Here is a 27994-nt window from a genome sequence, read left to right as displayed (position 1 = left end):
ACATGTGTGAATCTAGGTTGGATAGCCCCAAGTTTGTTTGCCATTCCGGTCGGGTCAGGACACATTAGTCCCTCTTCTGAATTGTCGGTCCTGCCGATAAGGCTCCACTCAAGAATTTCGTCAAGCCCGCCGCGCTGGCGCTTCTTCTCTGATTGCTCAGCCACTGGTTACCCGTCGGCCCCTCTTCGTCCCTGGCTGTTGCGACGCTTCCCCTTCGGAACGTCGGCGGTCGAGCCGCGAATGCGCCCGGATCCATGCGCTCGAGGTCGCTCAGGTTGCTGTTGCGTCGCGCTACTGCTGCTGCCCGTCTGCCTGCGTCCTCATCCTCTTTCTTGTGCAAAGTTTCCGACGGAAGCAGGATGGCCCGATCCAGCGCGTATGGCAGGCCTCTATGCCGTCCACGGATCTGCATCGCGATGATGATGAGTTTTGACAACGTCTTGAATTGACCCGAGAAAGACGTGTTGACGTTCGGATAGCCAAGGGACAGCCCGACGGTACCGTAGGCCGAGACGATTTCGAACAGCACCGAGAAGAGCGTGAACGAGAAGTCGTTCGTGTTCTCCAGGCGCGACCCTTCGATGATTGCGATGAAGAAGAAGCCCATGAAAATGTACCACAAATCGAACGATAGCTGGCGCCGCAAGTGAGTGCCGACGTAGCTCTGCTCACCCTCGTCGGGGGGAGCTGTTTGCTCGGCCCAGATACCCAGCGACTTTTCCTCGTAGACGTTGGTTCGACGCAGAGAAATGGCAATCGGGAAGACGGAGATGTACATCATGATCAGATACGACACTTGGACGGCTGGGTGAAGATCGGCGATGTTGACGCATGCAAAACCTGCCGTACGTGTGCTCGCCGCCTGGAAGAGACCATCCAGAACCCGGTAGCCTGGTGAGAGTGTCGTGACCGTCTCGTCGTTGATGTCGAGGATGACGAAGAATATCAAGTCAATACCGTTGAGCAGTACCAAGACCCAGAAGAGCCACCAAGTAGCTTTGCTCGGGAAAAGTAGGGTAAAACAACGTCTGGGATGGTCCAGGAGAAACCGGACCTCCTCCCAAACGCCGCTGCCGTATGGGACCATTTTCTCGGCCATCCAAATCACCAGCCGCAACATGCATGGAAAGCCAGTGTTGCCGATGATGATGAGGAAACTGCCGAGTAACATGGGCAACACCGCCTTTTGGAAAGAGACCATAGAATCCGGCGTAAGCGTGAAACCGAGATCGTTGAACATCGATGCAGGCGTGAAGAATCCCCACCAGACGGCGCTGATACCGTCCGGCTTCAAGACTGTTCCATTGTAGCTCGAACGCACAATCCAGGGAAGGTGGCATATCATGCCAAGGAGATGGAAACCGACAAAGTAGAACACCAGAATGAAAGCCAGAGTTTTCAACGCGCGGTATTCTATGCCGCCCAATTCTTCCCTCTGCTCCTCGGACAGATCCACAAAGGCTGAGTTACGGCCGATTGTTGGCTGCCAGCTGAGGTACGGCGCGGGGTCCTGTTCGCGTTCCTTGCTTCGCGCAGTAACGAAGGTCCTGAAAGTACTTGCTCGACGGCGCATGCCTGAACCTTCGTTGTCATGATCCTCGCCCAGGGTGAATCTACGCTTCACGTTGCTGAAGCCGGTCCGGATCTTTCCACTCACGCCGGCCACGTGCTCATCGAAGGAGACGTGTCGCTTAAGGGTTGGGTCGTCTCCGTTCGCGTTGGCTGCTGGGTCGACCGTATCGGCTGGCTGGTTCGCCTCATCCCTACCGCGCATGCTGGATTCGTTCGTGTGTTCCCGTGCCAGGTGCACACCGCCATCTTCCTCTTCCAGTGATTGCGGCTTGTCACCTCGGTCAAACTCTCTAGGACCCGGGATGCGCAGCCGCCCCTTGGCTTTAGGCCGCCGCTGATTCTCGACGAAAGCAATGTGCTGTTCCGCAGGACGGTTCACTGGGAGACGTTCCTCGATCGCAATCGAGCGTCGAGGGGGCGGTTTGACGTCATCGGCGAAGGTAATGTCCCTGTGGAAAGGCTGAATGGAATCGGGCTGCTCCGCACTTGAGCTCGCATCAACAACCGTGCCTGACTTGTTCATAGTGTCGAACTGATCGTCCTTTTCGTCCGAGCCGGATGATGATTCGGGTGCCTCGGCGTGCAGAGAGTGCGGGTCCTTTTCGTTTTCTTCCTCGATTTGGCCGTCAACATTGCAAGGCGCGCCTTGGGCATGGCCATCTCTGTTCCGGACGACGGTGATGGCGCGGCCGTTGACGCCCACTTCCTCGTCGCCCACGTCCCTTTCTTCTATGGCCTCGCTCCTTGTTCTTGATCGAGTGCGATTTCGGTTGCGCGACTCGGCTACGAGACCCTGGAACCGCTTCTCGAACCAGTATAGGCGCACAAAGACAACGAAGGTATTTATGAAAATCGGGTTGCAGACGCACGCGATGAGCATGAGTACGACCTGCTGGTAGAGGAAGAGCTTGTTGACGTCGATGGTGTTCAAGCCGCTTTGAGTCGCCGAACCGCTGGCGAAGAATAGCGCATCGATGTAATCCATACCGCCGGCCGGGTAGAGAAGGATGGAGCCGAGAATTGTCATGAGAAGAATGTATAGGTCTGCGTGCTCGCGTCAGCCCCAGGCGCAAGCAGAAGCGACAGCGCGGGTGCGCGCCGATTGTACTTACAGTGAAGCGTAATAAAATTAAAATGCGGGCGGCGGAAGCTGAAGTCGGTAGGCATCGAGGGCAGCCGGCTACGGACCCAGGCGCCCATCTCCATCAAGGGGGTGAACATGATTGTGAGAGCGGAGACGCGCGAGCGGGTGGCGCTGCGCTGGCTGTTCGCGAAGGAATTGGACTCGGGCGGAGGCGTGAAAGCACTTTTCGCGCCCAGCGGCCGAGCCCTGGTGAGGTGTGGGGTGCGGGCGGAACCCCACTGAAAGGCAAGGCTGGAAGAAAGGTGAAGCAGAGGGCGGATGCGGAGGCCGGGGATCTACCAGGTTATGCTGGTGGACGAGAACGTGGCAGCGGCTAGTGACAGCGAGAAGGTTCGGCAGGACCCGGGAAATCGTCCTCACAGAGCGCCAGCCATGGCGTCCGGGCGAGCAGTGGTTATTGTTGTGGTGGCAGTGCCGGGGCGGGAAGGAGGTGGAAGGGCGCGGGAAGCACGCGGCGGGCTGGCGGGCGGATGGCGGACATTAGGCATATCCGGCGGCGGAGGGCATGTCGTGACGCGAGGGAATAGATGGGTAGGAGTGGGAGCAGCAGCTGAGTGGCCGGGTCTCTCCTCAGCGCGGATCGAGAAATAGGGCAATGGTATGTCGGGATGATAGAGCGGTGGGTGCGCCGGGCGCGGCTTGACGCTTGACGACGCAGGGCTCAGGTTTGCCAAGCACCGCGCGCGACTCAGCACGCCTTCCGCACCTTCGCGCCGTTGCTTCAAGCCGTTGCCGTCTTTTTGGGGAAGCTGGAGCGAGGCCTGCGCTCCGCTGCGCTCCGCTGCGCGCGCTGTCCTCCCCAAGCACCAGACGCGGGCTGCGTTTTCACACCACGCACCCCGACAGCGTGCCACAATCACCACGCTGTCGGGCGAGACCTGGCACAGGCGCGAGCCGGCAGATTGCAGTACTGCGGACACCGTCGTCATGCCCATCGGCTCGCGCCAAGGTCCCATGCCTATCACTTAGCCTTTTCCAGAATCCGCGCCACAGAGGTTGTGCATGCGCAAGCACCGTCGGCAATCAGCCACGTTTTGAAACGAGTCAGCCTTTCGTTTATCACGGCGAATTGGCCTCATGGAGGCCAGCCCCTGCTCAATGCGATGGCCACCTACGTGCTCGGTCGTTAAAGTAGGCCAGCATGTCAGAATTGCATTACACCCTTGAACGACGCTGATCTTGCGTGCTGTGGAAGCACCGGCCTGCCGTGCCTGCATGGGCAGCTACAGCAAACAAGTGAATTAAAAATACACGAAAGCATTTAGGCGCAGGCCTCGATCAGTCACCCAAGTATGTAGAGTGCAATATTGATGCCCCTGGAAATATGTTCAAGAGGAGCGTAATTATTTCTGCGCAGGCGTCACTAGCCACAATCTACATCGACATAAATGCCTCAGTCATCCGCCTTGAAGTTTGAATCCTTTCGTCCGCTATACCGACCTATAGCGTAGTCCGTGGGCTAAGTCGAAGCGCCTACTTCCATGCAGATCAAATCAGTGAATCCGACTGACCGCGTCCCCACTTCGTCAGTGGCGGAGGAGCGGCCGCTCTTCCGTCGGCGCGCTGGTGCAGGCGTCCTGGCTGGCGGCAAAGCCCGCACAACGCTCCGCACGACGCTCCGCACGACGCTCCGCACGCTAATCGCCTGATGCCAGGATCGCACGGAGAGCGACGAGTCTTGGGATCGTGTTTCTGATCATCCCCCACACGACTGATCGCTTGCAGGGACGCCAACACATCTGTTCTATTTACTGGCGCTTGCGCCGGCTACACTCAAACAGAGGGTGGTGAAAACTTACGAGTGGGTCCTTATAGGAGCGAGCACTTGATGTTGCCATTGGGTCGGTTTCATTATTACAATCGTCGCTGCAGTGTTCAGATCCCAACGATCTTCGCGCCGCTGACCTGGCAGTTGGACAATGCGCATGAAAAAAAATTCGAAAGGCCTAGACCTTCTGCACGATAACCATTCAAGAAATAAACGATCGAGCCTAGAGTACAGAAACGTGTAGCAAGCAATGCATGTACAGCTGCGGTTGATTTGACGCCGCAAAACACATATCCGAAAGGCCCCACCATTGCTTGTTGATCGGTGGGGGTCACGGGTCGGTTCGGGTCGCATGGGCGACGCTCTCTTCAACTGGCGGCTCGCGCGCTGTCGGCCCCAGTCGCTACGCCCCGTTCCCATTGAGCGCAGGAGAGTCCGGCGCGCTCTTCGTCTTCAACGTCAACGGGAATGGGTAGTCTTCCGTCTCCTCTTCCTCACTGTTCTTCCAGTCAGTCTTGTTCCACCCGAAACGTCAACAGTGTCCACTTACGGTAGTCTCCAGGCAATGTAATCCTCTGTGCTCAGACCTTCGCGGCCCTCCTGAAGCGAAGCAAAATCACCAGGTGTCATCATGCCTGACCGGTCTCTCGGGGACCCAGGCTCTGACAGCGGGCGCGAAATCTTGACTTCAGCGTTGCCAAAGAAGTCAGGCTCATCACCGCCATCAAAGGCGTCGGGGTAGGCTATCAATTGTCAGCGAAACCGTGCCCCTCTCACATTGCATGGACCTGACTCACCTCTGCGCAAGGCCAATTGGCGGGCCTTGACGTACTCCATACCCATCCGCTTCCAGTCAAGCAAATCACTCAGTCTCTCCGTCCTGTTGCGCTGGTTGATACGCTGACGCTTGCTCTTCTTCGTGAACTCGAACATGTAGTCCGAGAGCTGGTTTACCGAGTCATCGACGCCCTTCATTCGCCTATCAACGATGTAGATGCCATAGTCTTGGGCGTTCTCGATCAACTCCTCCATGTAACAGCCGAAGCCGGATAAGTTCGTCGTGATGCTTGGGACACCCATAACGGTGCACTCAGCAGGCGTGTAACCCCACGGCTCGTAGTAAGAGGAGAAAACACCGAGATGCGTACCACGGACGAAGTCATCGTAATCCAAGGGCAGCACGGGGTTTGCGGAGTTCAAGAATTCGGGATGGAACACGATCTTCACCCTATCGGTGGGGTGGTTGAAGAGTTGGCACCGGCGAATCTGGTTGAGGATTGGGTCGTCGTGATCATTGACCATATTGTGCGTGACAATTGGCGGAAGAGTGTGACGCTTCATGGCAAATAGCCGCCGGCGAAGCAGGATCTTGTCTGCCGGCGTGATGAGCTCTTTGTCCTCGGGAAGCTCCATGCCTTCGTGCCACGCAAGCGACCTCTCGAACAGCTTCTTTCCAACGTTCTTGGAGATTACGTCAATCGTGTCGTGCAGAGACTTGATGACAGCCTGGCCCTTGAGAGCTTCCACCGTCAGCGACTGCGTCTGAGCAGGCATGATAACGAAAGCCACGACAGTCATGGGCGAGTTGGCGCTCTTCATGCGGTGATTCAGACGGGCCAATGACTCTATGAACATGTCTACGCCCTTATTGCGGTATTCGTAGCGACCAGCAGTGAAGAAGTAAAGAGTGTTATCCGGATCGAAGTCGTTGTGCCCGTAAAAGTGACCGCGGACAAAGTCGTTGATCTTGACTTTGGCCTGCTGGTGCAAATTCTGGAACTCATGCGTGGCCGAGAATTTCTTGACGTTCAGCCCGTTAGGCAGCACACCATCCGGCTTGCGCTTCAGAAGGTGCTCACTTTCGTACGCAGTGATATGCGAAACGGTGGTGAAGACATCGGCTGCGTGTGCCGCACCCCTCTCGATGCAGTATCTGTGGTAGATGCCGCGCTTGCCAGCTTCCGCATCAACGTCGAAGTACTGCAGATTGTTGTAGAAATCGACTGAGCCGGCGCAAAGGTAGCGACCGAGGAGGGTCGCGTGCGTCGTGAAAATGGTCGTGACATCGATGCGCCTCTTCTTGCAGAGAGGAAGAGCCACTCCGGCAAGCCATTCGTGGAATTGAGCAACGACGGCGCGCTTCTTTTCATGGAAGACATACTGGGGAGGGGTTAACATGTTTTTTAGGGGGTCGGAATGACGGATTTACCTCTCCCAAAAACCATGCAATCAGATAGCCGAACACAATGGCCTCGTTTGTTTCATGGTCGCCGGGGGGTGAAGGGATCCCGGCAACCGACCAGAGATCGCCCTTCCACTCGTCGAGGAACTGATAGGCGGTGCCGGTGTCGAAGAGCAAGACTCTCGGGGCGCCATCGATTAGCCAGCGGCCGTAGAGTGTTGTGACGCCGCGATCGTTCATGTTCTTTATAGTCTGAGACAGGGCCGGGTCCTTGGGCTCCAGTTCTTCAACCTCGACTGCGGCTGAAGCACGATTGAGGGGACCAAGGAGCGTATAGGCAGCGCCATATTCTGCTGTGGTGACCTGTGCCTTGGATTTGAGGACTGAGTAGATGCCGCCCACTGTTTCGCCGTCAGTCAAGTCAATGCGGGCAGTCGAGCTTGCGGCTGCTTACCTCGATTGGCAACCTCTGTGGCGACCTCGAACAGGACGTGATTGGTGACGTCTCGCGTGTCGGCCATTGCGGTGGTGCTGGCGACAAGCTGCCGAGGGAAGAGGCTGATTAGAGAGTGAGGAAGGCGCTGCAGAAGTCAATTGAGCGATGCGCGCGACGGGATCGCGACGGTGATGGAGGCGCGCGAGGACGGGTGCGCACGAGGGCTTGGGAGGAAGACAGGTGACGGAGCGGGAAGGAGCGTGGAAAGTGTATTCCTCGTGTCTGGGTGCAACAACCGGGAACCGGGGCGTCTTGGAAGTGTGGGTAGCTGCGCACAGCGGCTCGGATGGAGAGGAACAGGTGACGGAAGCAAGCAGCAAAAGATGTGCGGAGATGAGAGGCTGGGGGAATTCGCTTCGCGAGCTACGCGACGTCAGAGGCATCGGGTGAGCGTCACCAGCAGCCGTGCCGCCCTGCATGCGCGCGGTGGCCTAAGCCTGTCGTAGGCGCGGGCGCCGCCGCCGCCGCCTTGCTATCGAGGAACGCGTCTTAGCTCACCGCGTTTGCTCTGATGTGGCAGCGTACTACTGTGGAGCTCTCGAGAGCTTTTGCCCCGGCGGGGCGCCTCAGTGTGCCCAGTGCAGCCTAGCTCCCCGCAGTTCCATCACCAGCGCTCCCGCCCGTCGCAGCTGGGGAGGCCTGGATACGGGTCAATTGAGGCGGCTGTGAGCCGGGCGGGGCGGCATGCCCATGCGCCCTCGTGGCCCTCACCGCGTCAATGGCGAGAGGGCAGACAGGCAACTGGACGCGCACCTCGCCCAATAATGGGCGTGGATCAGCGGCGCCGAGCCCGTGGAGCTGTGCCCATGTCCCATGGTGCGGTGCCCCGCAGAGCTCGGACCGCCCTCCTCAACAGTCCACCGCGCAGCCGCCCCCGAGATAATGCCATTGCGCGCTGCAAAGAACCAGACAGATCCTGCCTGCTCGAACGCGTCGCGTCGGAGGCATCGCCGATTCCCCACGCCGGTAGCTGGAGGCCATGTCCGCATGCTCGGGTACTGTCCAAGCTAAATACCGCATCTGCGTCTGGACAATCGCTCCAGCCATCCCTGCGTAGAGGTCATGATGTCTCGCGAACAGAAACACATGATTGCCCCACAATAGGCATAGCGCCCAAGAGCCCAGCCAGCCCGCAACCAACGGGGCTCTCTGACGCAATGCTGTGCAGAGCCTCTTCGCATCTGATTGTGTCCCCTGCAGTGCGCCGGCTCTCGTTCCCACTCGGATTGCGCTGCGACCCGGCGTGAAGGCGGTGACGCTTGGCCAGTTCAACGGTCATCAGCCAGCGCAATCAGCCGACGGCGAATGCCTGCTCTCTTATAGGCCTGCCACGACTCAAGCTTGCCCGTCAGCCAAGAATTGCTGCCTACGATGTCCCGATAAAGATGGGGCCCGTTTGCAGGGGATCGTGTCGGAGAACTGGTTCAAGTACCCATAGAATGAGCCTAGATGGAATGTGAACCGTAGCATCACTGAGGCGAGCTTTCATGTGTGATAACTTGTCAGCTGGCGCAAGAGCTCCAACTCACTCACAGGTGCTGTCGTATCTGCAATGACGGCGAGCCTGGAGGAGACCATCATTTCGCAAAAGAAACGTTGACGTGGTCGTGGTCGTGGTTGTGGTCTTGGTATTCGCGACGAAGGGATTTTCGCGCGACAACCTTTCGAGTCAGCTTCAAAGCACTGACCAAACAGTGGGGATTACCTATGCTTCAAGTACCGGTGTTGATCGAAGCTTAATCTTCGGCACCTGCGTCGCTTGCATCTATCAACCCATTGACGTGTCCTTGAAGAATTTTTCTATCTCCTGGCATATTTTGAAGCTATCATCGTATCAAAGCAAACGTGGTATTCTTACTTAAGCCGTCGTTGATTCCCTCATCAACCCAATCGCCCATGGACACATTGCAAAACGCCGATATCTCTGCGGGAATTAAAAAAAAAAAAAGGTCATCAGCCGCGAACAGACCCGATAAACCAGTCCGCGTTCATCAGACACCGCTCCGATGCACCTGAGCGCCACCGTGTCGGATCTGGACCGTTTCTCTCCGTTGCATGACAACCAGAGCTCTGTTGAGCGCCTGTTCACTGTAGCCTTTTGCGTCCACAAACTCTCGCTTTAGCGTTGCCAAGCTGGTAGTCCAGCCGATGGGCAAACGTCTCCGGAGCTCCTCCTCGACCTTGTTAACCTCTTCCATAAGTTCCCGGCTACCTTGGCCCTCGCCCTGGGTCACAGCGTCCATGGTACTGGCCAGGAAGAGGCGGATCGCCTCGTCCACATGCGTCTCTGTGGCAATTGGCGACAGGGTCATCTTCGCCAAAGATTCTGTTATACGGACAATAGCTTCGAGCTGACGAACGGTGATGGGAATGGATGAGCGGGCATTGGCAGTCATCTCGGCAGCATGAACTTGACGACGGATGCTGACGAAGTGCGAGGACAGCTTTTCTGCTGCCTCAGCAGAGAGGCGGGGGGCGCATTTTCTGGAAGAGTTGTCAAAAGGAGCCATCCTGTAACGACACCGGGTTTGACTTACTGTTTGCAATAGCTGATGTAGCGCTTCATTTTCTCCACCGAGATCTCAGCTTGCACCTGATCCTCGATACTGCCGTCACCTATGTGGATTCCCATCACGTGCTTGGCTATTTTCTCATCGCGGCCACGCTCGTGCTCATCACGGACGATGAAAATCATATCGAAACGTGACAGGATGGTGGTCTGAAAGTCGATGTTCTCGCCCGGAGTCTTCAGGTCATCGTATCGTCCGAATATAGGGTTTGCAGCTGCGAGAACCGATGTCCTAGCGTTCAAGATAGTGGTGATGCCCGCCTTGGCAATGGAAATTGTCTGCTGCTCCATGGCTTCGTGGATTGCCACACGATCCTCATCTCGCATCTTGTCAAACTCATCGATGCAGACGACGCCTCCGTCCGCAAGAACCATTGCACCACCTTCGAGGTAGAATTCGCGTGTGTTGTGGTCACGCTGGACAGAGGCTGTTAAACCTGCAGCGGAAGAACCTTTGCCAGAGGTGTAAATAGCAATTGGTGCAACTTTCTCCACAAACTTCAACAATTGCGACTTGGCGGTACCTGGGTCACCGAGAAGAAGAACGTTGATATCGCCTCTCAGCTTCATGCCGTCAGGCAGAATCTTCTTGGCACCGCCGAACAGGAGACATGCTATTGCCTTCTTGATATCCACATTCCCGTAGATAGAAGGAGCAATGCAGCTCGCGAGAAGCTCGTAGAGGTCGGGCCGTCTGCTCATCTCCAGGAACTCCTGCTCTTCCTCTTCCGTGAAGGTGGCGTTGCCTTTCATGGTGTGGTCGACCTGCGAGTGGATGCCGACGGCACGAAGGTAGGGGTTGCGGATGGCAACGGCAGAATTGTTCTTGCCGCCTTTGCTCTGGTAGATGGAGAAGACGCCCATGACGATGCATCTCGAACCAGGGACAACTCTGTTGCACAGATAACGGTCGGCGGAGACCAGGATATGGCGGGGAAGCTCTCCAACCGGGACCTGGTCTGGAGCCTCCTGCAGCTTCAGAACTTGCTGATCGATAAAGGCACACTTCTCGTGGACGACAAAGTAGGGATCCAGTGGGCACTTGTCCGCCGTGTCGCCGTCGGTCCTTTGTCTTGCGCAGGTCCGCGGCAACGAGACGCCAGCGAAGCCACTCGTCACTGGTAGCGTCTGCGCGTGCTGACAGTTGCGACATTGTATTTGAAGCGTGGTTGCTTTCGAGGTCAGGGTGGAGGCGCCGATGACGATGCCGGGTATGCGAACGAGGTGGGAAACATTGGTAGCGTTGAGGTCGCGGATGGAGATCTCGGAGACGGACGAGTGGAGAAGGAGCTGATGTTGGGGAAGACTGATGTTCTTCTGCGACGGGTAGACAATGCGCTGGGTGCAGGTCTTGAGGGCGGCCTCGAAGAGAGGAATGATGTCGGCGGGGGCGGTAGTGAGCCTGTGGGCCAGCTCTTCGTTGTAGGAAATGAGGTGGGCGATGTCAATGTCACAATAGTATTGCTTGATCAACACGTTCTCGCGGATTTGATCTCTGCAGAACATCAGCAATGCTGCGGAACGCAAGGTCTGGGCCGACTGCACCTGTAGATGAAAACGTTGTCGATGTGAAAATCGAGGACAAAGTCGGTCAGCTGCTGCTGGACGTGAGAGTTTGTGTTTTCGGAGTCATCGCGATCGGTGCCAAACAGGCTGAGGGCGTATGTGCTTTGGCGATCCATTATGATGTTGTTTGGCGTGGTTGCTGTGGTATTGCGGGCGGGCCAGAAGAAAAGGCGAAAGCCCGGCAGCTCGCGCGCGACGCGTCCGTCACGCGCCTGCACGCGCCACGCGTAAAGTGGTTGGCTCGTGTGGCGGCGGCCACCAATGACTTCATCTTGCACCTTGCAACCTGGCTCGCATTATTCATTGTTCCGAGTGAATTGTCTCTGTTCCGAAACGACTAGCAATGCCGGCCATGTTCAACTACTTCTAATCTGCGCTCAAAGTCAAAATCAAAATCGGCTGCCCCGCTCACGCACTTGCTCTTCCGTCCCAATCACCAGACTCACAAACACCCTGTCCCCTCCAACGAGCTCTCCCTTAATGGCCGGCTTCTGAGACACCCCCATCGGCGGAGCTGCGTAAACCGGCCCCTGCTCTTCGTAGCCGCATCCCACACTCCAAACCACCAGCTCCCCCTGCTTCGGCGTACGTACGGCATGGTCCACGTCGTCTCCTATTGTACTCCACACCAATTCCGCCGGCGCATAGGGCTCGTCCATGAATAGCGTTCCATCGCCGGCAAGCGGAGCCATTATGCGGATCGCCGGTGCGCTGTGCACGTTTGCTTCATCATGAGTGGACTGCCCCATGTGCATCGGGGAAGATGAGGCTTGGTCAGTGAGGGGGTCGTGCCGGCGAGGAGTGGAGGGTGCACGGACGGGGCTGGAGGTGCCCAAACGGTGGCGAGTGACATGTTTGCCGCTTGGCGAAGTACTGTTTTCCACATTGGATTGAAGCTGACCCGCCGGTGCTGAAGTTGGCGCCTTCGTTGTCGGGTGATGGGGTCCACGCCGGGCTCTGGTCGGGGTCTTAGGGCTGCCGCTACCGATAGGCTGTCCAGCATGCTTGGTATTCAGGACATTGGCACGGAGAACGTCAATCTGGAGGCTGCGGCGCCGACTCTTCGATGCAGATGGGGCGGGCAATATCGGAATTTTCGGTGGCGCTCTAGCTTGAGGATACGTGGGTGGAGTTGTTGGAGAAGGGGTTGTAGGAGTCCCGGGGAGGTCTCGGAAGAGAGAATCGTTTGGGTGCACCGTGTTGAAGATGTTTGGTGGCGAATATGACTGAAAATCATACACAGGAGACCTTGGCTCATTGTCATGGTCTTCAGCAGCAGTCGGAGTATCCGGCTGCTGTGTCTTGCTAGGGTAACACCATTCAGTGTGCCAGAGGGGCAGTGTGGATTCCGGCCCTTCGACGTATCTCCACTTGATCGCTCTGACAGTAAGTTCGTAGCACTTCTTCCCATGAGCTCCGCCATCTTCTTTTTCCATCCAACGTTTGTTGACATACCCCAAGAATCTCGCCAGTGGCGCCCAGAACGTAGTGTCCAGGTGCTGTCCGCTCAGATTCCTGCTGACCCAATCCTGCAAGTTGACTTGGTGGGCATCTCCGGTTGGAGGTGACGTGTAGGTACAATCTCCATGTATAGAATCGGACAGAGCAGCGTCCTCTGTTGGTTCTGCTGATATACCAGAAGCGTTGAGGAAGGCTGGTGAGAATGTCCCAGAAATGCCTTTTCCAGCGGCAAGGCTGAACAGCTGAGCCTCGCTACTCTCCTGCTTTCGAAAAGACGTTTCAAGTGCGGGTCCGCTGTAGATGAAGTCCGAGGTGTGAACGATGCGGGTGAGATGGTGAGGATAGGACACTTGGTCATAAGTGACGAACTCGAGGTACGGCGTGTTGGCAGTCGCGCGAGAAATTCCTGCGGAATTCAAATCCTGCGTCATGTTGCTTTCGAGGTTGCTGATAAGGATGTGGCTTAAGTTTTTTTGCGAATGCCTAGTGCGTAGTTTTATATGGGAAGTGAGGATGTTGTTATCACAAGCAAAGCGAGTTGGCAAATGACCTGGGCCACTTGAATGTGATTGTGTGGTGTTAGTTATGGGGAGTTGGCTTCGTACGATAGATGCTTCGGGAAATATCGAAGCGAGTCATCGGCCGGTTGTCACTTCCTCAGGTCCGCTAAGGTTGGCAAGAGTGAGTGATACATTAGGCAGGGTCTCTGCCTCTGCCCACCGGGTGAGCCAGGAATCGCACCAGGAATATGCACGTTCACCTTCACCACGGCAATTTTGCGGGTCCTTGCTTCAAATGTTCCCTCACGTACGTTGTGTGCAAAACTACTCGCAGAAGACAAAAGTGCATGCTCTTGCGAAACTCATCATTCGAGGTCAGTTCATTAGGTACTACAGAGAACGCTATCAGCGAGACGTCGAAATCGATGTCAAGGGACAATGCAAACGCTAAAGGAGGATCAAACGGCCGTGTTGCAATATGGGGACAGTTTGCGGTGATGAAGGGTATTTGTGACGGTGATACATGCATGCAGCTCGAGGTTTACAAGGCTTCGTTTGTGTGAATGTAAGATTCTTTCTTTCTTTTTCCATTCAGCCTTTCACTTGTAGTCAAAGCCTCTCTAGAAAACGTCGCCGTTTCCATACGATCCAGCACCATCCTTAGTGATAGCGTTGGCACGCTCCAGAATATACTCACCAGCCCTGATTGGCGGGTACTTGGAAGGGGTGTCTTCCGAGACGCAGTTTGGCAATGTCTGAGAGCTCTCGTTAACTGACTACCGAGCTTCAAGAGGGAAAGCCCACTTACCTTGACCTTCTGGTCGTAGTTGATGCTGAAGAAGAACGGGACACTGTATCTCGCCTCCTTTGTCCTGTTCACGACCCTATGCACAGTGCTCTTGTACATATCATTCGTCCACCTCATCAGGAAATCGCCCACGTTCACAATCAAACCACCCTCAACCTTGCCCACAGGCACCCATTTACCCTCCGGGCTCAAAATCTCCAAGCCAGGCGTGCTGCTCGGCAGCAAAAGGGTGAAACACTCGTAATCCGAGTGGGCGCCCAGGCCAATCTTGTCATCCCCTTCCTTAATCTCGACGTCCTTCTCCTTGGCGGGGTAGTACATCAGCCGGGCAATGCCACCGGGGTGGGTGGTCATGGCATCGAAGTAGGTCTCCTCCAAGCCCAAACTCAACGCAAAGAGCCTGAAGAGATGCCTCGCCAGCCCCAGCACCCGGCTGTAGTAAGTCTTCACGCCGTCGAAAAAGCCGGGCAAGTCCTCCTCCTTGGGCCAGAGGTTCGCCGTTTCGCCGGGGCCGAGTTTCCTGCCGTCCAGCTCGACGTACTTGCCGTCGCCGCCGGTGGCGTCGAGCTTCTCCTCGTAGCCCCAATTGAAGCCCTCCTTGCTCTCGGAGCCGTTGCCCTCGACAAAGGTCGTGTACGCTGGCGGCTCGTAGCCACGGTGCAGGGTGCTCTGACGCATGTGAATGGCGTCTTTCTGCTCCGGGCTTAGCTCATGGAAGAAGCGGCGGGCCTGGTCAAGGATGCCGGCGCACACGTCCTCGGGCACGCCATGGCCGGTGATGGTGAAGAATCCCGAGCCGGTACACGCGGTTCGGATCTGGTCTGCGACAGCGAGGCGGGCGGCCAGGTCGCCGGAGAAGGATTGGCTCAGATCGATTGTCGGGACAGTGAAAGGCGAGGCTTTGGCTGCATCTGCCTTCCCTGCGGCCAGGCGGGACTGCAGGTAGGAAGCTGCACCTTGGCGAGCGGCCTCGGAAGTGGCCTTGTCGAAGGCGGGGATGTAGGGCTGGGGTTGGACAGAGGCAGCCATAGTGTCGTAAGTGATATGCTTTGACTAGAGAGATCCGAAGTTGCGTGCTAGCTCCCTTGGTTGTCTTGGCCGGCTTGCTGAAGCTGGGGCGCTGTCGCAGGGTATTATGGCCTAGACGGAGGTCTTGGTGAGACAGGAGGCGCTGCCTGATGTTTTATGGGCAAACGTGGGGTGGTGACCGACGACAGCGATAGGTCGAGGCATATCGCGCCGCCTCGATTGACGTCTTACGTCATCCCCGTTACTGCCTCTTTCGGCATCTCCTGCCGACGGCGCCCACGTCCGCGCGGCAGCCGCCGATCTACTCTACACTCGATATTTCGCAGACTCCCGAATGGCACACTAGAGTCGGTGTGTTATCTGCGGTTGTTGACTTCTTCCTCTTTCATGGACACCATACCTACATGCGGATACCTACGTCGATGAAAATACATAAAAGAAGCTCTCTGTAAACACTGGGGCATGCAGACGTCTGGGGTTAAACAAAGTAGCTGAAACGAGGAGCAGTGATGATGATGTCTGTTGAGCACCCAAGCACGATTCCAATAGAGGTACGTTCCAATTTGCCGTGCAGGTAGAGTGCAGAATTCCTTGAAGCTGAGGAGACACACGACAACAACCAAATGGTGCTGAGATTTTATAAGAATTTGAGTATTGGATCATGTAACGGCTGAGAACCTGATCTGACGGGTCTGAACAAGGCTGTCGGTGATGAACAGCTCGTCCGAATGTGTGTTGCTGTCGTTGCTTGTGTGCTGGAAGCTGCGAGGTCCCGCTGCAATCATGAATCCCAGGCGCTCTTGGAGGCGCTTGAAAGTCGGCCGGAAACTCCAATGAGATCCTAAGCAGCGTTTCTGTCACCCTGAAGCTGCCCCTGCGAGAGGTGATCTGCCCAGCTCCCGCCCATGCCCTGACTACGAGGCCCAGTCGGCGAGGGCGTCATCCGCTGGCTTGCCAAGAGGGCGTCCGCTGCCAAGTCCGCTGCAGGTAAGGAGCCAATGAAATAGACACGTCTCACCATATGCTTAGGGTGTTGGACTGCTACATATCTCGCCTCGATTCTCCAATTACCAAGACCGGTAGGTGCAGGAAACTGACTGGTTTGAAACAATCCGTGCCCAGCCAGCATCCCACAGTGGGACAAATGACTGCTATTCTCGCTATTGTAGGAATGCCGCGTATCTGGTCGAACGCCACAAGGAAGCACCGTGGAACCATCAGCCCAGTGCACAAAACCAACAAAAGAAAGCTTCAAGCTGTACGGATGTGGCGTGTCCGCGCGGCTTCGAGCTCAATGTTGCCCCATGAAATCCTCCGACGAAACCACGAGCCAGGCAAGCAGGCGACCAGAGAAGCAAATGAAGAAATGAATATCCAGAAAGGATGCTGGAAGTCAAGTAAAATCATCCGGACGACCTTGGGGGTATCTTAACTCCGGTGTGTGCGGCAACCTCGGCTCTCAAACGCCGTTCACGTTCATCAAATGTGCAGAGAAGCAAAGCTGTCCGGAAGAAATGGTCCAACAGACCACCAAAAATAGACGCGGGAATTTGCGGTCGACATCAATCCAGCCAAACCCCAGACTTGGTCCCGCTAAAGTGATTAGCAGTGGGTGGTGAGTCGGTTGCCGGGCTGCCATTGATGTAGAAGCATGGCAGCTTTTGCTCGTCAGGCGATTCCCGACCGTCGAAAGAGATGTGGCGCTCTGGGTCATTCCGTGGATGTGTGTATCGAGGGCGCTAAGGGCTTTTCAGTGGCTTTGATCTTGCGGCGCAGGTACTGGACTCGTCGCTTGGTGACCTGCAGTTTCAGTCGCACTGTGTCGATGCGGCCCTTGGAAGCGGCCAGCTTCATCTGCGTGTCGGTAATCATGTCGCGCACACGACCGCGGCTATCGGCGATCTTCTCCTGGAATCCAACAGCACGACGCATCAGAGGACAGGTCAGGCGACGGGGAAAGTGCTCGAGGCTCTCGCAGATCTGCTTCTTGATCTTCGCCTTCTCCACATCTACCTCGCGGATAAAGTCCTGGGCGTCCTCCAGGCACTTGGTCCACGACTCGACCGCCTCATGCTCTTTCTGGAGGGCCTCCTCGAGGATGGGGATCAGGTCGAGTTTGGCTCGCAGCTCACGCTGGTCGGCCTTTGCTTGTTCGAGGAGCTGGGCGCGGCGGCGGGCATTCGAGTCGAGCTCCGTCGTCGCGGCGCGGGCACGCGCTCGGGCCCGAGCCATCGAGGCAGGCACGGCGGCGGGCAGGCTGCGGCGACGAGTCAACGGGTATTCATGCGGCGTCGAGGAGCAAGCGAAGGTGGTGAGCGCCTGTCGGCCCGAAGATCGGCGTGCGGTAGTGTGTCGAGCCTGGTTACGCAGGGCAGGTTGCAGAGGAGAGAGGTCGCGCTGGGCCGCGGAGTTCGTCCAATCGGGCTTGCACCGTGCTCCCGTCGTCGCTGCCGCCCACACGCGCCGCCCCCGCCTCGAGCACGCTCACGTTCTACAACCAGGACAGACGGTCGTCGCCTGTGCCAGCTGCTACCCGGTTCCCGGGACGCGGCGGGCGCAACCATGACTTTAGGCTTGGCCAGCTTGACGCGCGCCGCGTGTCGTGCCCCACGCCGCGGAGCAGCCACGCCGCGGAGCAGCCACGCCAGCCGCACCCGGTCAGTCACCATGGCCGTGGCCCGTCGCGCGATTCGTCAGTGACATCCCGGCTGAGCAACTGTGCGTTTCGCTATTCTGTTACATTTTGTCTCGACAATTGATCTACAGGGAGTGGCTTTATCTTTGTCTCAATTTGCATGTCAAAGAGAAAAGGTGGAGAAGAAAGGAGATACGCGAGGTGGAAAGGCACACAAGCATCCAAAGCAAAGGAGAAGAAGAAAATAAGGAGATGCCAGTCCTATCAATCCCCTGAGGCCAAGCAACCGCCCGCAACCTTTGCACACCACCTGCGCCCCCGTCCAGGTTCCTTCCTTACCATCCACCGTAAACCCCTGCCCCCGCTAACGCTATGCCGCAATATTTTGGGAAATGACATCCGAGAAGAGAGACCAAGCCAGAAAGATTTCCGGAGAAAACCATTTGACAAGAAAGAGAGAGAGCAAAAGGCTCGCGAGAGATAGAAAAGACGTTGAGAAGCCCGAAAAGCAAGCACCTCGATGACGGCCGAACGTGAGACGCCATGCAGAATGACCCGTTGTCCGCGTTGTACCCGCCATCATACTTTTTTGTTCGAATGAAGCTTCCGAAACACCATTCCGAGAGATTAGATCTCGTTCTATGCCTTGTGCCAACCTGCCGCCATGCTCCCTTGACGCAACCGAGTGCTGATTCCAGGAGGACCCACGTAAATCGAAAAACAAGATGCCCATCCCACGCCGTCGCTAGTCGTTGCTGCCACCCGAATACTTATTTCCCGAAATAAACTATCGATCCGATGTGCGAGGAAAAAACGCAACGACTTTTGTAGAAGCTTCCTAAGCGGGAGACTTGTTGGCCGGAGCTCCACGGCGCCCGTCGTCACCCACCGAAAGCTGTCCGAAGCTGGGGGTCAGGAAGGAGAACGGGTCGTTCTGGCCGTCCGGCACGCCGCCGTTGGAGAACCCCGCGCCGGCTGACGCCGGAGCCTGGCCAGCCGAGGAGAAAGCCGCCTCAGCCGCGCGGCTGTCGAAAGGAGACGCATGCATCCCGCCATTGGGCGCGTACTGAGTGCCCATGGGAGGGTAAGGGCTGGCAGCGCCAATGCCCGAAGGAAGGGCATACGTCGAGGGCGGACCGCCGAATTGCTGGCCAGGGAAGCCCGCGCCAGAGCCAAATCCACCAGCAGCACCAAATGGCCCAGCACCGGGCGTTCCAGCCATCGAAGGAGGTCCCATGCCGTAGCTACTAGGCGTGTCCATGGGCGACGGGAAGGCCGTGTCAGCCACAACAGCAGCGCCGGCACGGCTAGCACCGCAGCGAAGGCAGCTGACGTTCTTGGCAAAGTTGTGATAGCCACATCCTTCAGAGCCGCACTTCCAATCGCCAGCACGGAAGGGGACAATGCCACCGCTGTTGCCACCACGCATGTGGCCTGGCATGCCGTGTCCGTGGCCCATGTGGTGGGGCGGGCCCATCATGCCAGGGTGGCCATAGCCGTACGGGCTATAGCCCATTGGGTCGCCGGCGGGGCCCCCAGACATCGCAGGAAACGAGCAGCGGAAGCAGGCAGTACGGCGCTGGAAGTTGGAGAAGCCGCATGACGGGCAGGTCCAGTCACCGGGACGAGGGCGGTTCTTGCTTGGCGGGAAGGGGGTGAGAATCTCAGCGGCACGATCGAGGACACGGCTAGAGGAAGGCGAGACCTCGATGGCCTTCTCGTTCAAGGCACGACCGTTCATACACAAACTTTCGGCAGCCTGGAGGGGCAGTTAGCAAGAAACGGGAACGCGAGCTTGCAACTTGCGTGGGGTGCGTCGTGCATGTCACGGTCGCGGTTTCGTAGGAATATGATGGCTGAATGAGACTTACCTCCTCATGCGACGAGAAGATAGCGAAACCAGTGCCCGTCGGCTTGTGCTGATCCGGTGTGCGGAGCGTCCAGAAAGCGATGGGCCTTCCACCAAACTGTGTGAACCAGCTCTCCAACTCAGACTGCGTCGTGTCGTGGGGAAGACCGCTCATGTGGAGGACCTTGCTACGCTCAGACAGGAACGCGCGAACGTCTGCTCTGGCGTCCATGGGGCGGGTGAGGACGTCGGGGTGCTCGTGAGGAGGTTGCGACTTGCGGATAAGGCCCCTAAGAACGCGAGCGAGAGTGACCGCCTCCTCCATAGCCCGCCTAGGCGACGCGGGGGCCAATGCTTGCAGGTGGAAAGGGAGGTTGTGCTTAATAGGAGCGGACGACTGGACTGGCTCGACCTCAAGGGCGGCGCAGATGTTGGACAGAGCGCTCGAGCCGAAAGGCAAAGACTCCGGGTGGTGAGCTTGCCAACGCTGGTACTCCGTGCGCAGGTCGAATGTCCTGGAGTGCTGCAGGTAGGGCGGCAGCACAACGGCCTTGTCCCGAGCCTCACGTGGAAGCTGCACCCGAAGATCCCACGAGTCGAGTGTGACGAAGGCGAATTCGAGATTCTTCGAGAGGAGGTGCTCGTTGGAGAACTGGTCGAAGCGGTTGATGGCGTCACGGAAGGAGCCGGAGTTGCGGACGTGCTCCCAGGTGAGGGTCGTCAAAGAGGCTGTTGGAAGGGTTTGCGTCAGCGGGCGGACTCGAGTCAAGTCGAGACGGAGGAGTGGACTCACTGCAAAGAGGGGTGATGGGCGTGTTGACGGGCTTGACGAGCACGCTCTCGCGGTGCAGCTTCACCCAGGTGTCAGCAAAAATTTGCTCGCATCAATGGGGCTTCCGAGAGCACACCTCCTCACAGGACTTTGCGTCCAGCAGGATCCATCCCAGCTCAATGACCTCGGCGGAGTCCTTGGTCACGTACACGCCATGCTCGTCACACGTTGTAGCTACGTGAATGACGACGTAGCGGTCCAGATTACTTCCCTGGGGCGAATTGGTAGCCATGATGGAGTCCACGCGGGTCCCGGGACAGCGGGCGGTGTTGCAATGGGGAGGAGGGACGGAGCGGTGGGTGACTAGTCGGGAGCGCCGGCGGAGAAGGGGTTGGAAAGAGACAGCCGCAGGGATCGAATGAGCGTCGTCGGCCTAGGCAGCTGGCAAGCACTGGGTTGTCGCAGGACACAGGCTCTACGCAGTTCGCCAGCGGGTGGCGTCAGGGCAGAGGCACGAGATGGATGAGAGGCTGCCGGTGTTGGAAGAAGCTGGAGTGGTGAAGTTCTCGCGTAGCACGGCCGGGTCGTCAGCCAACTCTACTGTCGCCCCAAAAGATTGCCCATTGCCGCATCGAGCGCGTCCTCGTCATATCACGGCTCGACGGAATCGCTCCTGAAACATGTTCCCAGCGCTCTCATTCGCACGCGGGTCCCGCGTGGCTCGAAAGACAGCACCCAAGCCATGGTACACCCATGGCCGTCGACTGCGCGCGCAGCTGGCTTCGGTCGCACGAGCACGGCGCCGCACGCCTCGATGGCAAGACGCCCAGAGCGGCGCAAGCAAGACCGGCGCTGGGCAGCGGTCCGCATGCACTGCAGCACATGCACACTCTATATCCAGCTGCGAAGTCGCACGGGAGGGATCGGCCTGGCGGAACTGCAACATAATCCCGCACGTTGAGTGCCTGCGGCACGCCCGTTGGCCAGCCCGGCTGCTAGCCGCTCAGCGAGCGGCTGGCGGAGCGCAATAAATAGCAGCACACAGGGTTGCCAAAGAAAACACCCCTCCCAAACCTGTTTCGCATGGGCCTTTGGACCCTACCTGCGCGCACAGCTGGTGCTTGCGCCTTGACGCTTTTGTATGGCCATGAAACCGACATCAACGGCCGGGTGTTCGTTTCAGCCCGCCCACGTAAGCAGAATACAATGTCCACCGTTTCGCATCCATGCCCCGCACAACAACAGTGCACTCGGTTTCCGTGGGAGGTTGTGACCAACGGCTGGACGTCATTGTACGATTCTTGAATCCAGATCTACATGCGGACATTGGGTTCGACCGCCCATGAAACGCGGCTAGAGGAGGATGGCGATCTCAGTGTTAATTTACGCTCTCGCTCGTGCCTCCTATTGTACCTAGGCATGAATTAGGCTTTCGCGCCAGCGCGTGCCGAGGGAGCGCATAGGGCGACGGCGTGGCGGCTAACAGCTGGCGGCTGGTTGCCGCATAGGTCCTGTCTGTTTCGGCGGCTGGCTTGAGGGCAAGTGCGACATGGAAGGCGCGTCACGCCCGTCCACGCGTTCTTGCCTGGTGCGCGCTGAACGAGGCCCTGATCGCCGCTCAAGGAGCGACGTTTTGAAACCTTGCTCGCGCCCGCATCCCCCGCTTCAAACACCTCCGCCGCGCGCCGACTACCCTGTTTGCGCTCTCCATCTCTCCCTTTCCCTTCCCTTCTGCAGCTAATATGGGCTGGCTCAAGCATTTCCGCTCCAAGAGCAACATCAAGGACAAGTTAAAGCACCACAACCATGATCATCACGCCTACCCGAGCCCTCCGCTGCCGGTCTACCATGGCCGCAACTGCACCGAGCAGCTGCCCGACAAGGTGCTACGCCGCATCTTCGAATTCGTGTGTCCCCACACTACCGATGACAGCTACGAGACAAGTGAGAAGAGCATGATCGGGGATGGCTGCATGCTGTGCGATTTGCGCGATCTGGCGAGCTGCGCCCAGGTACGCCGGCGCTGGTATGGTGTCGCCCAGGGCTTGCTGTAAGTCGTGCACCTGCATCATTGACCCTGGGTCTGTCCTGACGATCATGCAGTTACAAATGCGTGCGCATCGACGCCGTCCACTACTGCGAGCTTGAAGAGATCCTTGGCCAGCATCGCCGCCGCAAGTCACGTCACGAAACCACTGACGTGCCGACCGCCCGTCTCCAGCTTTTTGCTCGGACTGTGCGAGACAACCAGTACCTTGCTGAGACCGTCGAGGTGCTCAAGCTGCCGTACATGACCCGCGAAACGTCCAAGGCTGACCTCGCCCGCACCGTCTCTGTCCTGCCCAATCTGCGCTACGTCGATCTGCCCGATGGATTCTATTCCGGCGATCCCGGAAGCCATACTCTGCGCCAGGAGCTGCAAGTCCGAGGAAACAACCTTCGAAAAATGAAGTACGACGCTGGTTCGGAGCAGCTCTTCGAGATGCTTATCCAGGGCTTTTGGCAGCGGATTGAGGTTCTCGAGCTTAGTCGGCTAAGAATCGAACCGGTGACAATGAGGCGGATTCTTGCCTGCCTGCCGCATCTCATCAATCTGAAGGTCTCGGAGTCTCCTTGGCTGAATGACTCGATGTTCGAATTGGCGCCCAATGTTCCGGAATTCCCTGCTCTGGAACGCTTGACGTTGGACGAGATGCCTGGAGTCACGGCAAACGGTCTGTGCGCCTACCTCAGTGGCCGCGAGAACATGTCAAGGCTGCAGTACCTGTCGCTATCCACGACTGGTGTGACCGTGGACGAGCTTCACACAGTCCTCACGGCTGCCCCATACATGCGGGAGCTGACTATCCGCGATACCGTGTCCGCGTCGCTGCCGATGCAAGCACGCCCACCCCTCAGGTCGATGCTTCTCCAAAAGCTCTACTTCGAAATAACATCCGCATCGAATGCCTTCCAAGGGTTGCAACCACCGCACTCTTCTTACTATGCTTATCTAATCTCGTCTCTCCTTACAAATTCGCTCCCAAATCTGAAAGAGCTATACGTTCGCGATCCGGACTTTGCGGAGACACTGACTCTAGCTCCGCCGATGCCATCGTATGCCACTGACGGTGGATCTGGTTCGAGAGGCCTTACGCAGCCCTTGAACATCTACGCTAAGGGTCTTGACGAGCTCGACTGGATCTTCTCGACCTTCCAACCTCCTGACGAACCAGGCCACAGGGGCAGCTTCAGTGGCGGACGGCCTCTGTCAGAGTACAACGCCTCCAGGGGACTGGGACCCCAGTGGGGCAACGACAACCGCAAGAGTGTTGTTGTCGGCAACGGATTCGGTGGGTTCCTGGCTGTTCCGGCGGAGATGCCCGAGAGACCGAAGAGCGCAGGCGGCTGGACGAAGAGCAACAACTCAGGAGGCCATTTCAGAGGTCACAACAGGGCGGACAGCTACAGCCATAAGAGGGCGAGCAGAGCAGACTTGTGGCGTTAGGTTCTCTCAAAGTGCGGTCCGACGGAGTTCTGCGTGCTAAGGAAGAAAGTCATGGGATTTGATATTAAGGAAAGTATGGATTCGGTCTTTGATACCTGATTGCTTCGGCGCTGGTAGCTGGAGGCTGGGACACACTGCATATGCACCCATCTGGCGTTAGGAGGATACCCACAATCAGGATGTAACTGTAGAGCACACCATCATTTTGATCGATATTAGCCGGCTTTGCTTTCAGCAAGGCGAATCTCAATTTGTTTGCAGCGTCACTCGGTGCAGAATACGTGCTCAAACGAAGTAGTGTCCCATTCCTGGAGCGAGGTGGAATGCGCAGAGGGCCACTCGGCAAAAGCTCGGGAGGTTTTCATGCCTGAGGCATGCCGCCGTCGAGCTAGCTGTCATCCTCCAGTCGCGGCCAACTACCAGCAAGCAATGCTCACCCTCGGAGTCCTGGCCGCGGCGATGATAGTGCGAACCCTCGCCCGCTCCTCCAGGTGATATTTCGCGCTCCCTATGCCTCCGCCCGCCGCGTATCCCTCTACCGGATTCCGACAATGCCCTCGCGGCCAACCTCCCCTCGGAGGTCCACCGACAGCTCCGAATCGCCGTCATCGCTTTCCTCCAACCGCCTTCAGTACCCTTTCCCCCAGCAGGACTGGACCCGAAGACCAAGCTCCAGCCAAAGCGCGCGCTATCAGTCGACGCGTCGCGGCTCGACCGCAAGCTCCATACACTCAATCGGGGGAGCCTTGGATACATCGTCGCAGAGACACATTGGACCGGTGACCGAGACTGGCCAGAATGGTGGTGTATTCCGCATAACAATGCTCGCAAAGCTGCTAGCTGACTGACTCTGCGACAGCCATTTCAACACTGCTCCAGCCCCCAATCGTCCGCACGGGGCTGCTGCCCTATACTTCCGCGCCCTCCGCCGTCAAGACTCCTTCCACTCGAGACATCCCCCCGGTCACCCTAACGAACGTTCCACACGTCGAACCATCCGCTTTCAAGCCATACCTTTCGCAGGTTGGGTCGCTGTACGACGCATTTCAGCGCGCAAAGTCGGATTCGGACAACGTCGCAGCACAGCTGTTCCGCCGCGACTCCAAGAGGGATGAGTTCACCGAGATACTAGAGCGTCGCTTGAAGGACCAGCAACCGGGAAGGCGCCCTTCATCCCGGCAGGAGTCCATCGTTTCGCTTTCGCCCATAGAATCACCGCGAAGGAGATCGAGCGCAGGAGCTTCGAAGCGTCATCCAACAGCCGTCACCCCGCTATCAACAATTCCGGACGTGTACTTCCAGGAAGACTTTCGCCTTGAGAACCCGCGCACATTTGACGTGGTGAGCGAACGGTCGGAAGTGATTCAACAGCCGCCGCAAGGCGCAGAAGGCTCGAAAGATGCCAATGGCTCCATCGAGGCCCCGGCACCACCGAAAAGGAAAGCTCTCGCAACGAATGCCATCCTGCAGGAAAAACTATCATGGTACATGGACACGGTTGAGATCCACCTGATTTCCTCGATATCAACGGCGTCGACGTCATTCTTCGCCGCCTTAGGGTCACTGCGCGAGCTTCAGTCGCAAGCAGCAGATTCTGTAGCGCGCATTCAGTCACTGCGAGAAGATTTGAACAGGCTTGATCGGGACATGGCCATCGGCGGTTTGAAAATAGTAGGGATGAAGAGGCGCAGAGAGAATCTCCGCAAACTCAGCGAAGCCGTGGATCAACTTCGGGCAGTCGTCGATGGAGTTGCTCATTGTGAAGATTTAATAGAAGATGGGAAACTGGAAGATGCTTTGGACCGGCTGGACATGCTCGAAATGCTTGTCTCAGGAGAGCTGATGCTTATTGGCTCGGTTGACCAGGAGTGGCTTCCCCCCTATCTTCCGCGCGATCTCGTCGATCTACGAGAGCTCAAGGCTTTGGATGGGTTTTCTGACGGCATGATGCAACTCAGAGCCCGGATCGGGAAGGGCTACGAGTCTAGATTCCTCGAGGCCCTTATGGGTGACCTACGCCGACACATCAAAGGCGTACCCAGTCAAGACACGCTTCAACGCTGGGCATCGGCATCTCTCCGCACCAGGGGCGACAACAGACCGCCTACCTCTCTTCCTGCATATTATAAAATGGAGGAAGGGTTTCGTTCGAACATGCTCGCCATTCTAAACGGATTGAGCAGGTCGAATCATACACCAGTAGCTTCTGCCGCTTACCGGGATGCAGTCACCAGAGAGATGAAAGTCCTCATACGGCAACATCTTCCCAGCTCAACGGATGACGATGCTGAATCTACCATCTCCTCGTCAACCCGCGCCAGCAGCAGGACCTCTCAACAGGAAAAGTCATCGGTTCTCGCCCGGAACCTGCGCTCTCTCGACTGGGAGGATGCCGAGCAACTGTTCGTTAATATCTATACCAATGTCGGCGAGGCTCTGCGTAGATTGAGCACCCAAACAAAGGTTCTTTTGGATGTCTCCAGTGGGACCGCGATTTCTCCAGGAATTAGATCCCCTCCGAAGAGTCCCAACATGGCAAATATGGACGGATACCTCGGCAGGCCCATTTCAGATATGCCAGCTCAGAACAGCCATCTGCAGGAAGAGCTCATGCAGTCCTTGGATATGTCTAGTCTTTTAGGGCAATCCGTGGACGCGGCTCAAAATCAAATTACGAAGATCCTCAAGGTCCGCGGAGACCAATCTGTTCGACTGCCGCTGCAACGCTTCCTCCGGTACTTCCTCATCAATAGGCTATTCGCTGATGAGTGCGAGGCTGTGTCTGGACGATCCGGGGCCGCGCTCAAGGGCGTCGTGGACAGCCAGATCAAGCAATTCGTCACGATGATGGGACAGACGGAGAATCAAAAGCTCCGCCAAACCATGGATGCCGACAAGTGGGAAGCCAAAGACTTCGGCGAACACGAGACTGAGGTGTTGGCAAGGATCCTAGAAGCCATGCACAGCGACCCTGCAGAATGGACAAAGAGCAAGATGATCTGGCAGAGTGTGCCTGCCACACCGCCGAACGAGAGCCAAGGTACCAACGGCGAAGCAAATGGGACCACCAAAGCAAGGAATGCGGTCATCGACGAGGAGAAGTACGTGCTGGTCAACTGTGCCATGTTTGCCCTGGATGGGATTGACCGATTCGAAAATCTCATTGCGGTCATACCCAGTATCACAGCCGAGGTCGCAGTGACTTTGCTGGACTACTTGCGCACTTTCCAGTCGCGCACTTGCCAGCTTATTCTCGGTGCCGGAGCAAAGGAGAGCGCTGGCTTGAAGAGCATTACTACAAAGCATCTTGCTCTCGCATCACAAGCACTTAACTTCATCATCACCCTGATTCCCTATCTGCGCGAATTCATCCGCCGCCACTCATCCAGCACATCGCTCGCCGAACTAGACAAGATGCGGCGACTGTATCAGGATCAGCAGACGAACATCCACGATAAGCTCATCGAGATCATGACGCAGCGCCTGCATATCCATGTGAATGCAATGAAGAAGATAGACTTCGACGCAGCAGCAGAGCAGCAGGCCAGCCCGCACATGGAGACACTGACCAAGGAGACGAACACGTTCCACCGCACACTGAGCAGGCATTTGCCCGAGCCGTCAGTGCAGTCCATCATTACGCCTGTCTTTGCCGGCTATAGGGAGCAGTGGGGGAAGGCTTTCCGTGAAGCGCTGGTGCGGACAGGCGCTGGCAAGGCAAGGTAAGTGTCTCCCTACTTGCACAATGGTGTAGATTGTCTAACAAAGCGGCAGGCTGTTACGTGACGCAGAGCTCTTTGAGAGCAAGCTGAACAAGATCGATGGTTTTGGCGACATCGGCACGCACATGACCGACATTGTAAAGCAGAAGGTGGTCGAGGCGGGTGCCACTACTCCGACCACTTCGAACTGGCCGAGTGCTGAGGCAGGCAAATAAAGTTCCCTTATACCCTTCATTTCCGATTCATCTTGTCATGCGCATAAATTAGCCGCGATGTAAATTATTGTGTTATTCTTGCGATGGGCTTTGGAGAGAGCGGCTTACTGCATTGGCGAAGGCGTCCGGACCGGTTGCAGGCGGGTGTCTTGCTTGCGAGATGGCGGAGTTTGGATACCAATACCAACCCGTGGATTACCTTTACTTCAAGACTGCCCA

At 57.1% G+C, this 27994-nt stretch overlaps 9 protein-coding genes across 9 annotated transcripts; 2 read left to right on the top strand and 7 right to left on the bottom strand.

The window, feature by feature from the left end:
• Window positions 1-64: 64 nt before the first annotated feature.
• On the bottom strand, window positions 65-2793 carry BKCO1_30000119 (potassium ion transporter; the record flags this gene model as incomplete). Its single annotated transcript, XM_020273885.1, has 2 exons — window positions 65-2616; window positions 2685-2793. The coding sequence occupies 2 exons, from the start codon at window positions 2791-2793 to the stop codon at window positions 65-67; spliced, it is 2661 nt and encodes an 886-aa protein (XP_020129712.1).
• Window positions 2794-4887: 2094 nt separating this feature from the next.
• BKCO1_30000118 (glycogen synthase) lies at window positions 4888-7187 on the bottom strand (the record flags this gene model as incomplete). The annotated part of the gene is made up of 5 exons (XM_020273884.1): window positions 4888-4981; window positions 5035-5227; window positions 5282-6644; window positions 6694-7067; window positions 7121-7187. The coding sequence occupies 5 exons, from the start codon at window positions 7185-7187 to the stop codon at window positions 4888-4890; spliced, it is 2091 nt and encodes a 696-aa protein (XP_020129713.1).
• A 1966-nt stretch (window positions 7188-9153) lies between these two features.
• Window positions 9154-11413, bottom strand: BKCO1_30000117 (dna replication licensing factor mcm5; the record flags this gene model as incomplete). The annotated part of the gene is made up of 3 exons (XM_020273883.1): window positions 9154-9646; window positions 9700-11226; window positions 11277-11413. 3 exons carry the CDS (start codon window positions 11411-11413, stop codon window positions 9154-9156), a joined length of 2157 nt encoding a protein of 718 aa, XP_020129704.1.
• Window positions 11414-11686: 273 nt separating this feature from the next.
• BKCO1_30000116 (late embryogenesis abundant-like protein) lies at window positions 11687-13189 on the bottom strand (the record flags this gene model as incomplete). Its single annotated transcript, XM_020273882.1, has 1 exon — window positions 11687-13189. One exon carries the CDS (start codon window positions 13187-13189, stop codon window positions 11687-11689), a length of 1503 nt encoding a protein of 500 aa, XP_020129705.1.
• A 689-nt stretch (window positions 13190-13878) lies between these two features.
• BKCO1_30000115 (clavaminate synthase-like protein) lies at window positions 13879-15095 on the bottom strand (the record flags this gene model as incomplete). The annotated part of the gene is made up of 2 exons (XM_020273881.1): window positions 13879-14013; window positions 14067-15095. 2 exons carry the CDS (start codon window positions 15093-15095, stop codon window positions 13879-13881), a joined length of 1164 nt encoding a protein of 387 aa, XP_020129706.1.
• A 1710-nt stretch (window positions 15096-16805) lies between these two features.
• BKCO1_30000114 (epidermal growth factor receptor substrate 15-like) lies at window positions 16806-17327 on the bottom strand (the record flags this gene model as incomplete). The annotated part of the gene is made up of 1 exon (XM_020273880.1): window positions 16806-17327. One exon carries the CDS (start codon window positions 17325-17327, stop codon window positions 16806-16808), a length of 522 nt encoding a protein of 173 aa, XP_020129707.1.
• A 1241-nt stretch (window positions 17328-18568) lies between these two features.
• BKCO1_30000113 (rna binding protein) lies at window positions 18569-20643 on the bottom strand (the record flags this gene model as incomplete). The annotated part of the gene is made up of 4 exons (XM_020273879.1): window positions 18569-19489; window positions 19602-20308; window positions 20373-20430; window positions 20488-20643. 4 exons carry the CDS (start codon window positions 20641-20643, stop codon window positions 18569-18571), a joined length of 1842 nt encoding a protein of 613 aa, XP_020129708.1.
• A 1450-nt stretch (window positions 20644-22093) lies between these two features.
• On the top strand, window positions 22094-23838 carry BKCO1_30000112 (f-box domain protein; the record flags this gene model as incomplete). Its single annotated transcript, XM_020273878.1, has 2 exons — window positions 22094-22401; window positions 22455-23838. The coding sequence occupies 2 exons, from the start codon at window positions 22094-22096 to the stop codon at window positions 23836-23838; spliced, it is 1692 nt and encodes a 563-aa protein (XP_020129709.1).
• Window positions 23839-24389: 551 nt separating this feature from the next.
• BKCO1_30000111 (garp complex component) lies at window positions 24390-27775 on the top strand (the record flags this gene model as incomplete). Its single annotated transcript, XM_020273877.1, has 3 exons — window positions 24390-24642; window positions 24698-27560; window positions 27613-27775. 3 exons carry the CDS (start codon window positions 24390-24392, stop codon window positions 27773-27775), a joined length of 3279 nt encoding a protein of 1092 aa, XP_020129710.1.
• Window positions 27776-27994: the final 219 nt, after the last annotated feature.

Source organism: Diplodia corticola, assembly GCF_001883845.1.
Source record: "Diplodia corticola strain CBS 112549 chromosome Unknown scaffold30, whole genome shotgun sequence".
In the NCBI taxonomy this organism is placed as follows: Eukaryota; Fungi; Ascomycota; class Dothideomycetes; order Botryosphaeriales; family Botryosphaeriaceae; genus Diplodia; species Diplodia corticola.
The sequence above is the reverse complement of the archived record's forward strand: the minus strand, read 5'-3'. Positions and strand labels throughout refer to the sequence as shown.